Raw genomic sequence first — 11,585 nt, forward strand, 5'->3', positions numbered from 1 at the left:
TAGGTAGCTCTGTGATGGGAGAATGATTTATATTTTTTTCTTGGACTCAGGAGAAGTATTCAGAGTGTATTCCACTTCGGTATTGGAAACATGGGTTTGCTAATAAGGGAAGCCTGTTCCCTAGACCAGATGAAGGGGTTGTAATGCCCAGTATTATTAGAGCAGCCAGGAATGACAGCTCAGTGCCAGTCACCTAACACAGCTGCCTTGGTACAGCTTTGTGAACTGTGACAGAATAGGATGTCTACAGAGTGAGAGGGGCAAACAGCTGGATGCACTGCAGAGACCAGGCTCACTTAAGAAAATCTGTAACAGCGACCCTCCAATTATTTACCTCAGACCCCTATGAGATAAGAGGGTGCTGGTTACCATGCATTCCGATCAGCAGGGAGGATACCATGAGAAGACCCAGTGCTACCTGCCAGGTGGCCACTGATTCCAGGAAGGAACCAGAAGCCCACATCCTTGTTGGTTTAATGGGGCATGCTATTCTTTCAGATGTCCTTTTTCCTCTTCAACTCACTCTTTCTTTAGGAAGAAAGGCTGTTTTCCTACACACTTTTGAATACCAGTTTCTTGTCTTTTTCATGGGTAAAATTATTCTTGTTCTGTCTGTGCCTAGGAACAAGTCTCACTTCTCATTAAGGAAGTCTTATGAGGGAGAGGGTATATGTAAATAAAGAAGTAAGTCTTAATGCACCGGTTTAAAAGTTTACTAAGGGAGTCATATATACAATCAGAAGTATAATCATCACCTTGTGCTTGGCTCTCAGATACAACTTTTTGTGTTTAAAATGCCTTGCAGCTATTGTCTGAAGCTATGGCTCTTCCATAATACACGAGTGTGTTCCAATTCTTCAGGTCAAGGCAAAAAAGTTAAATAACTTCTTTGCAATCACAGCTAAAAATTACTGACAAAAGCCAGGACTAATTTTCTGGACTTCTTGCATACACATCTCAACAGACAGCTTCTTCACAGAGATAACTTTATTAATAAAATAATGGTCTTAAGTTTTATTTTTATTAAGTTTCTTTTGTTCTATAAACAAAATAATTAAGTTAATAACATATGTATTAAAATCTAGGCATACTTAAAATATTCCAGAGCCACATTTATAAACACAAGAAAGGATGTGCATGTATAGTTTTCAGCATCCAAGGCCTGATATTGCCTTAATACACAACCATGGCAGCTCTCCAGAGATACACGTGAAGAACACTTCCATGATTACAGTGGTCTTCCAGATGGCCGTGGATCCCGAGAAGTCTAAAAATAGGCTCAATGTGCAAATGCAAAGATGGAACACAATTTTTTTTTTTTCTGTGAGTGCAGTTCTACAAGTTCATTATCACCCAAGTAGTAAACCTTCATTTGGCAAATAGAAAACTACAGTTTGAAAAAAAAAAAGACAATTTGAAAAAAATTATACAAAAGGAAATCACAAAAATATTACCTTTTAAAAGGCTACACATGTGGTCATTTTTAAATGAAAACACTATACATTCAGTATCTAGGAAAAGACCAGCAGTGTTCTTTATCAGGAGCACACCTAAAATGCAAACACACCCAGTGAGCCATCCCCTGCCACCACCAAGGCTGCTTTTCTCGTGCTTATACCCCCGTCTCACATTAACGCTTTCTCTGCTAAAAACTATAAATAAGTCTGTTTTCTACAGATTTCTTAAGTGAATTCTGGCCAGAATAGAAACAAACCTCAGAGCGCTAAGGTCACTAAACCAATGCCATAGTCCTAAGCCTCCTGGCAGAATTAATCCAGCACAGTCTGAACATAGAAAGAGTAAACCTTCAGTACTGATGTATTTGCAAAGAAGATCAGTCTGTACATGCAAGTTAACGTGAGGCTGCTGATAACCAAATGCATGCAGGAATACTGCAAGCAGCTTGGTGACAGTTCCCACAGGATGGGGCGGGGAGGCAGCACACATTCAGCCAGTTACTCTCCCACAGCCCTTGCTAACTTTATCTTCCTTCCCCTTCGAGACAGCACACAAAACTCACAGCAAGCACCCCACTCTTAGACCTGCAAAACCTCTAGCCACTTTGGACAACGCTGCCAATCGAACAAAAAAACCACATGAATTTTTCCATCGGGCAAGCAGACCCACTGTTGGTTTCATGTGTGACCCAAAGGACAGATTGGACTCTGGCCACCAAAAGCAAAAAGATAACTTTTGGGCCCACCTTGCTCCCCATTTTGCTCATTTTCAAACAGCGAATCCAACCCAGTTCCCAAAATTTCATTTCTCACGCCCAGCCAATGAGGGTCACAGTCATTTACTGTCTCCAGCAGCTGCTGCCCATACAATGGGGCTGGAGTGGCAAGCATCCCTTGATACCCCCCTTCATGTTTTGGAAGTACCAAAGGAGGACTAGCATGACTGGCTGCAATCAGAGGTGAACTGTGCCTCATCTGCTCGAGCTCAAGCTTAGATTCCCCTTCACCATGAATGAAAGCAGAGCCCTTCCCAAAGGGAGAAGTGTTTGACTTGATATACAAATAGTTCTCATCGCCCATGCCCTGGTTAGCATTTAAGTAGTTTAGGACGGGCCTCCTATACACGTTCTCTTTAGCTGCCAGGTACTGGTGATCTTCTAGACCAGACTGGAAAACACCTGCATCTGAGTAGTAGCTTTCAGGGAAAGATTTCTTCAGGTATGGGTATTCCTGCGCCTGCTGCCCAGGGAGCGAGAGCTGGGGGGAACTCCCCACGCTTCCTGCACCGAGCGGGACCCCTTTTCCCACGCAGTCCAAACCGAAGTGAGCCGGGGTCTGACCTGGGGCTCCCAAAGCGTTATCCAAGCTCCGGAAGCGAGTATCGAACCTCGAGCACGGCTGCCCCGAGCAGGGCGACGGCTGCCCGGAGAAACTCTGGTTTCCTGCCGGTAGGCCGGGCTGCGGATGGAGGGGGCTCTGGTCTGGCCCAAGACCCTGCGTCGTCCGGGACCTCTCCTGGCAGCCGCCGCCGCAGCGGGTCGGCTTTTGCTTGCCACAGGCCGGCTTGGGGTAGGCGGCGGCTTCGCTCTTCCTGTGGTTCAGCTGCCGGGCTCTCCTGTTCTGAAACCACACCTGCGAGGCCAGCAGGGACTGAGCGCCCGCCCCCGCCTCGGCCCCGCCGCGGCCCGGCCGGGGGAAGCCGCCCCGCCGCCCGCCCGCCCCTCTCACCTGGATCCTGGACTCGGGGATGTCGGTGAGGCCGGAGAGCTGCTCCCGCAGGGCGATGCCGGGGTAGGGCTCCTTCTCGAAGGCGCGGACCAGCAGCTCCAGCTGGGCCTTGCTGAAGGTGGTCCGCTTCCGCCGGCCGCCCTCCCGCCCCGCGCTGGGGGCGGCGGGACGCGCCCGGGCCTCGCCTGCGGGGAGAGGCGGTCAGCGGCTGCCGCGGCCGGCCGCGCTCCTCTGCTCCTGCCCCGCCGACGCCGACACCGTCAACCCGCCCTGCCCTGCCCTCCCCGGCCCCGGCCGCGGCCGCACCCCCGGGAGGCTTACCGGTGGGGCCGGGGCTGGCGGGGAGGCTGGCGAGCTCCATGCGGGCCGAGGTCTGCGGGCGGTGGGGCGGCACAGGCCGCTCCTCGCCTTATGAGCCCTCCGCCCCGGCCCTGAGCGACCCCCCACCCGCCCGGCCCCGCCAATGGGGCCTCCGAGGGTGACTCAGAGCCGTCTCCCACACCTCCATTGTCATCCCATCACCAAAATACACATAATGAGGTCTCGCCCCGTCCAAGGAGCCAAAGCGTCTCCCAGCGAAGACCCTGCTGCCGCCACAAACCCATCCGCCTTTCTTTAATTCAAATGGAGAGTGGATAATTTAATGAAGTTATCTTTCACCTTTGGTTCGGCCTTCTGAGAAGGCTCCCCTTCTCTCCAGAGGCACGGCAGGCCTGGGGCTCTGCTGGAACCAGGGGGCTCCCCCGGTGCGGGGAGGCCTCCACACCGCCCTTCTCCCCAGGGGAAACCATCCCAGCTCTTACTGCGCCGGGGTGACAAGTCCTTGTCCTCCCCGTTTAGTTACCCCGCTCCTATTGCCATCCGCGGGATGTTTCTCATCGCTGGCGGCTTTACTAGACATTGCATCAAACCCCACCGTTCACAACAAGGACAAAGCCTCCCCCAGCACGCTCTGCGGTCGGCTGGGGGAGAAGGAGCAGTCTCCCTCCCGAGCGTGTGATGAAATGCTTACCACGAGCTTTTCCTTTCCTAGGGCTGCTTTTTTTTCCTCCAGACAGCTCTACTCATCCTAGTCATGTACAGAACAAGCAAGGTCTGTGCTTTCAGCCCAAGGTGAAATCATGATCAACGTATTCATCCAAAAGAGAGGCCGGAAATATTATTTAAGAGAGCCAAGAGTGACATAAGGACTTACAGGGAGCAACAGTTGCAATGCTGAAAGGATTAGATGTTAGAACAGGATTAGAACAGCAGCAAATCAATTAGTCAATGTAATAATTTGTCAAATGAGGCCATTAATGGCTATCACTGGAGGTGTTCAAGAACAACGGCATCATTACTTCATGTGTTTTTCATCTCAACGTGTCCCCATTCATTTTTCAGATTTGCGACCTGCTCCAGCTTGCTCTGAAGCTGAAGGGTATGGGGACAAAGTCTGCGAGCTGTTACATACTATTTGCATTCTGCAGGGACCAGCGCATCCACCATGCACTCAGCCACTTTCGGGTTGAGCTGGGTCAGGGTTTTAACATTATACACACCACCACAGTAGTTCACAACAAAAATTAATATCCTTCCAGACAGGGGCGACAGTCAGCCCCTGTGAGTCTAGTACTTCAGAGACTGGATTCCTTTAGCAGCTATGTCCACAAAGCAAGGTAAATGCCCTTAGAAACCACTTTACCTAAATGATATTTTCAAGTAGAAGTGCACATGAAGGCAGTGAGAGTTTCAAAGGGATAACAGCAGCATGTAGTCCAAAACATCTGGAAACAACAGCTTAAAGCAATTTCTCAGTACTCCTCCCCTTTCTTCTACCATAGCATTGCCCTAAGCCTGGTCTGTTACAGCACAGATACATCCCACGAGATTTCTTTTCTCCCCTAGAGCTCCGGGATAGTTCAGAGATTTTCCTGTCCATGTAAGCAATAAAATTTGTATTTAAGCAAGAATTTTCACGTGGGAGAAGGGAAAAAAGCAGCCAGGTGGCAAGTGGTTCAGCGGTTCTAGGTACAGTCAAGGTATGCTGCTAGTCCTTCGGTTTCAGTTCACTTTTAATATTCAGATACCTATGTAGGGAGGGGTAGGTGAAGGCTCACACACAATAAGCAGAGATATAAAGCTTGGTGGCATAGTTTTATTGACAGTCTTCTCTGCAGCAAATCCAGCTTCAGCTATTCCTTCTTGTTCTAAGCATGCAGGCTGCAATTCTACCTGCCTTTAAGCCTCGATATGGCTTCGCACGCAGTCCTGCACGTGCCACCTCCAGTGCACACTTGATTAGCAAATAAGCCAACTCACAGAGCTACTCCTTCCAAAAAACTGATCACTTTTTTTTCTTCCAGGTTAGTTTTTGGCAAGCGTAGTTCAAGCATCAGCATGGGACAGGGATGCACAGGAGAAGAGGGTAAAAGAGATTTGGGGACCCCCAATTTAAACTGGCACAAGAAAGTATGGAATTGTATGTGAGCTTTCCATCTCTCTGCAATTCCAATGCAACTGTCCGTGGGACACATCATAAACTGGATCAAGGATACCAAGGATGTTTGCAGGGTACAAAGAGAGCTTACTCATTCAGTCTGGCCACAGGGAAGGTTGGAACAAATGCTGTCATTCTTCTTTCTGGATTTCAAATTTTCATGACAGAAAACATCATCTCATAGGAATAACTACAACACAAAGCTGACCCTGCAGGCAGCCTGTAATATTGATTTCAAAAGGACAGGGAAGCCACCTCCTTCAACACACACATATACACTTATAGCCCCAGCCAGTGCAGAAGAGATAAAGAGGAGTCAGCAGGGGCTTGCACTGACTTGCACTACCTGCTAATAGTGACTGTCCATCACTTCTAGCTAGGTCAAATAGACCAGGCTTTTGTTAACATCCTCTGGCTATAGTGAGAGCAGTTCACACGTCCCAGAGTTATTGTTTCAGGCACTCTGCCAGGCAGCCTCTTTACACCCTCCATTTTCAGAGATTTTCTTTGCAATGCTAATTGATAGAGACTTTGATTGTGAGTTTTGTTTTTAAGTGAGATTCCAGGAAAGAAGATGGCAATCTTTGCCTCCCCCTCCTCTTCCCCCTCTTCTGCTGAGACACATGGACTTGACCTAACGTAAGAGCTGATTTCTGCTACAGCTACAGTTTGACCATACACTAATCCAGGCAACAATACTGACCAGCCCTTGCTGCCCATTTTCACTTGGTATCATCATGCTGTTGCATGTCAGTTCTAATCAAAACAACTGTTTGTGAGCTACTCAATCTTTTCTCTAAACTGTGTCAGTAAAATAGTATATATCCTCCCCCCCCCCCCGGTATTTTTTATTAATTTCACAAATACAGGAATGGGAAGAGTGTGGGGAAAGAAGCAGGAATACCCAAAGCAGCATGCTTAGCAAAAACAGCATCTCTTCAGTTCATAGATTGTCTTCAGGCTCCCACCAAAATCCATGGAATTTTGCTATATATTTCACTAGAGTTCAAATGTGGAAACCCACTGTGTCATCTGCCAATGCTCCTTTTATGCCAGAGTCATGGTATAAGTGCATCTACAGAGGAATCCAAATCATATGTGGAATATGCTGAAAATAAAACAAAAATGAAAGATACGTATGTAAAGGACATTTAGGAGAGACAACACAATTGTTAGACAAGGACTAGCCACGGTGCTCTTTAAAATGGCTCTCAAATAAGGTTTGCATCTATCCTAGACCAGATCAGGGCATCGGGAGCTCCCCCCTCTCTCTCTCCCCAGAGCAGCCCTAATGTTAGGAGTTGCAAAGGTGACCCCAAAATCATGCTAGCATGAATGGGATGCCGAATTACCCAGTGCAGCATGGGCTCTGTCACCAGGCGCCTGCCTGGGGAGTATTAGGACAAGCGCAGCCCTTTAGAAACCCCTACGTCAAACATTTTCTAGGGCAGTACAATGCTATTGATGTTTAAGCAGAACTTTCATCCTGAAGGAGGCAAGATCAATTTCACTAGTTGGTCTTCAGACATTAACACCTCATAAAAAGGATGCTCATGCCCTGCTTATCTGGAGCGCACCTTTAATTTTCTTTTGGTACACATTTTGCAGCCCATTACTTACCAGTCAACACTGCTTTAATTATGGGCTTGGCAGTAAAAGGCGGCTCTTACATCACTGAAATAAAAATGCTACAAAGCAACCCTGGAGAATTGCAAAGAGATTTCATGTTCAAATGGAAAACTGTGGAATTCAGCAAAACAATGTGGATTCTCTTCCACAAAGATTTCTCCCTATGCACAGTAGTGTCATAGCCAGACCCGCCCAGGAACCCTCCAAAGAACATGAGCAGCCAAGTGATGGTTGTGCTCTCACCTGCTCTTCAAGGAAAGGAGCATTTACAGCAGCCTGTCTTGTTTGGAAAATAATTCAGTGGCCAGACATGCATGCTTCCATGATGTGTCAGGGCAAGCAGTATGGAGGCACGTTTTGCACCTTGAGCAAAAAGAGGGTGAAACTTATGATAATCCTTGCTTTCTAAGAGCATTCATTCCCCAGTCCAGAACCGGCTCTTGAGAGCTGTCACCTGCACCACTGAGCTTTCCCTTACAATAAACGCCTTTATGATGCCAAAGCATTGCTCTATCCTTTTTTATGATGCCAAAGCATTGCTCTATCCTTTTTTCCTACCTGAAATGAATGTTGTTTCTAACATTTGAAGGTGGAAGAAAAAAATATTGCTGAAAACACCACACACTTTTGAGACATACCAGTCTTGCTCTGACTCAGTTCCCATTCAAATCTATAGATTTCAAGGTGAAAAAGGCATCAGACCAGTTTCACATAACTGAATAATCTCACACTTAGGTTTTTTCTTGTATTTAACCCTTAAAATAATTCATAGCACTGATTGTAACTATCTGAAATCTAGGGTAACTGTAAAAAAGGGTCGTACTTGCTAAGACCAAATGCCTGTCCAGCCTGATATTTAACTCTTCAGCAATGGCCAAAAATGATACCTGTCTAAGGAAGGAAGGTATCTATAACTGGCTCAGTCAGCCACATACTGGTACTTTTACCTAGTAATGATGATGATGACCTCAGTCATTTTCAGTCCAGAGACTTCCTGATGTGGATGAGAGTTTCTAAGTATACAGAAAACACAACATGCGTCTATTTTGTGAATTTAGTCAGTCTTTTTCTCAACCTATGTAAAATTTTAGCTTCCAAAGCATCCTCTGACTAGGACTTAACCATGTGTTACATGAAAGAAAGAACACTTACTTTTATGTGTTCTTAACATGTTGCTTGCTAGAATCATTTGGTGCTCTCTGCCTCCCACACAAGAATGTGGAATGACCTTTGCTGGTTCCAGCGATTCACACTGCCCATTTTTTCATCAAACCCCACCACTTTCCTCTTTCAGCCACCTCTTTTCCAGACTGAAGAATCCCATCTTACAGTAGCTGGTCCATGATTACTCGCCCTATGGTAACTGCTCCGTGCCTTTGATCATTCATGTTGTCCTCTTCAGAGCTTTTCCAGTTCTACTGTATCCCTTCTTGAGATAAGAAGACTAGAATGACTCTCAGAATTGAAGATGTAGAGGAATCACAGTGTTTTAAGTATTATGATGATAATGGTTTTTTTCTCCATTGTTTTCCTAATAGCTCCTAACATTTGCTTTGCTTTTTTGACCATCACTGAGCTTGCATTCTCACAGAACTATCTATCAAACTCTGAGTTCTCCTTTCTGAGTGTAACAGTAATCTATCACCTGAACCTGAAAATGGTTCCTTACTTGTATTGTCATTATGCTGCCTACTAGTAAGTTTTTGAGCCCTGTGACAATCTTGAAAGAAATTGTCATCCCTTTTAAAGAGAAGACTGCCTTAATCTTTAAAGGAAATAAGACCCCAGGTAAAACTGAAGCCAAAGTGTTTGCAAACTTTGTGTCTTTTATTAAATGGTAGCCCGATGGTGCCCAACACCATTCATTTTTCTTCTGGGCAGTAGAAAAAAAGTCTTGGGAGATGGAAGTAGGATAGCACAGACTTGCTGGCAAGGAGTGATTAGTGCTCCTGCTCTCATGCAATATGACGTCTCCTGCTCTGGTGGAGGGAAATTTCTCTTCTGTGGGACAGATCTGCCTCACACAGCCAGACAGAACACTGATCTGGAGTTTGGACAGGCTGAGCCTGAGCCTGTAAAGAGTTAGGATGACCACAGGGAAGGGCAAATCAGCAGAGCAGAGTCTGCACGAGTGCGGGAATGGGCTGGAGTAGGATTTCCACTTTTAATAAGCCTCATGCATAGATTGTCAGTATTCTTGACCCCTTTGAATGCCGAGTAGAAAAGCTGCACAGGAACCCATGCAGTAGCAAACCTGTGTTCACTAAAATCCTGTCTCAAGAAACAGCAAAATATTGTGTATAAAACATCCTCCTGAAATCAAGCCTGGGCCTCCAGAGGATTACTGAGTGCAGCTCAGTCTGGCAAGCCCTTGCTTGTTCCAGCACCACTGAGACAAATACAATTCATTTAAATGTAGCAGTATTTTATGCCCAGTACAGTCAGGTTCCCAGTCTGCATTGCTTTATGGTAATCCTTTCGCTCGTACTCCCTGCCGCCTCCTTCCCTGTCTTCTTTCCTTTGTAAGAAAGTCTCCGTCATCATCCTCACCGGTGCCGTTTGTGTAACTGGCAGATGCCCCATGACTGATCAGCTCCAGAAACACTTGTGGACTCTCGGCACCTGAGAGGATCAGACCTCTGAACTGTAGATGTTTTTGGACAAGGACTATATGTTTTTCTTGTGCTGGCAGAATACAAACACACCCACATGATACTATAGAAATACAACAAATCGCAACATCATAGTCTGCCGAACTTGATTACGATAACTAGTCGCCTAAAGATGAGTGAATTTGGCCTTAAGGCTAGTCTGCTGGGACTGGAGACAAGTTGTCTGGAGTCTTCTCCTCCCTGTTCAAAGAACTATCGCTCTAACCTCCCTTGTCAGTTCTATTCCTTCTCATCTCCCAAATAACATCCCCACCCATGTGGTTGCAATGAAATGTGCTTCCCACCCATCTCACCCATCTGGTAGTGACCCCATTTCTTTGCTAGATATGCACTGGCTTTTTTGTACTGCAGCTAGCTTTTCCATCACAATATTCCTATTTCAGACATGTAGGAAAAAAAATACTCAGAGCTTGAAAACTGTGCCAATTGACATGACTTGTTCATTAACTGAGAAACACAATAAAGATGCATTAGCTGGTCCCAATAGACCCTCGAGAACAGTGAGCTAATTGGAAACCTTTCCTTTTTCCCAACACTGCACTTCTGTGTTTACTACCATGCATGTGAAGAACTTGGCAACCTAGGGCAGTGCCTTTCAAAACAGGAAGCAGAAATAAAGAGTTAGGAATTCCTTCAGAGAGAAACAAGAAGTGATACCAGATACTAAATACTATGTACTAAAATACACATGCACTGTCATCAAGTCATTAAGGGACAGAACAAGGCATCAAAATGCTGATGGTTTGCTGGAGACTTACTCCTTCATCCTGTTTTAACCACTCAGTCTATAACGCTGTAAGATGCTGGTATGCAGAGTCATAGCCCCTTACCTGTATGTAATACAGCTTTGAATAGTCTAAACTACTCAGGTTTTTCCAACATGACCAATATGAACAAGGCTGTCTGGTCACACGTAATTTTTTCTTGCAAGGTATGTTCAGTATTATTAAATAGCTTCCCCAAATGATATAAAATATTTTTTTCCCCAAATACCTTTAAAAAAATCCTGACAAATACCTGTAGTATATATCCAATTTTAAAAATTCCACCAAATACTTGTAGCATAAATCCAACCTTTATAAACTGAGATTTCAAACGGATGTTACTTGTTACTCTTTCATTTTTTTAAGCTACCTCACAATAAAAGAAAGCCATCAGAGATGTTCACAAAATATTTTTAGTAGGACTAAAGTTATTGACTTCCAGCAATCATCAGTAAAAACAAATACAAAACTGTAAAATGCACAACTGCGATCAAAACTGAAGCTCTCTGTGCAACCTGGACTTCAAACTGGTGAGCTTTGGCTGTCTATTTAGAAGGGCTTATTATTGCAATGTTGGCTGAAGCACATAATGATAAAAAAGTCTGTTTCACCTTTCTGTTCCTTTTTAGTAAGACAAAAAACCCACAGTGTTAGGATGAGCATATAGAAGTCTGACATAAATTTATCTCAAATGCACAAACTGCATTTGTAGTAAAATCAGTGAGAAATTCATACCTTTATAGCTTATAGGTATTACTTCATTCTTAATCCTTGCAAAGAGTAAAGTATGTGGCTGGGACCTTTATAGCTGACAATTTCCAAGACTTGAGTTATGATCCCAATTGTGCTAAAAATG

At 45.3% G+C, this 11,585-nt stretch overlaps 1 protein-coding gene across 1 annotated transcript; it reads right to left on the bottom strand.

The window, feature by feature from the left end:
* Window positions 1-2,135: 2,135 nt before the first annotated feature.
* LOC142030636 (uncharacterized) lies at window positions 2,136-3,546 on the bottom strand. The gene is given in 3 exon segments (XM_075026906.1): window positions 2,136-3,089; window positions 3,186-3,386; window positions 3,388-3,546. Coding segments are annotated over 3 exon segments (1,314 nt in total).
* Window positions 3,547-11,585: the final 8,039 nt, after the last annotated feature.

The sequence above is a fragment of the Buteo buteo genome, chromosome 4, assembly GCF_964188355.1.
Source record: "Buteo buteo chromosome 4, bButBut1.hap1.1, whole genome shotgun sequence".
Classification (NCBI taxonomy): domain Eukaryota; kingdom Metazoa; phylum Chordata; class Aves; order Accipitriformes; family Accipitridae; genus Buteo; species Buteo buteo.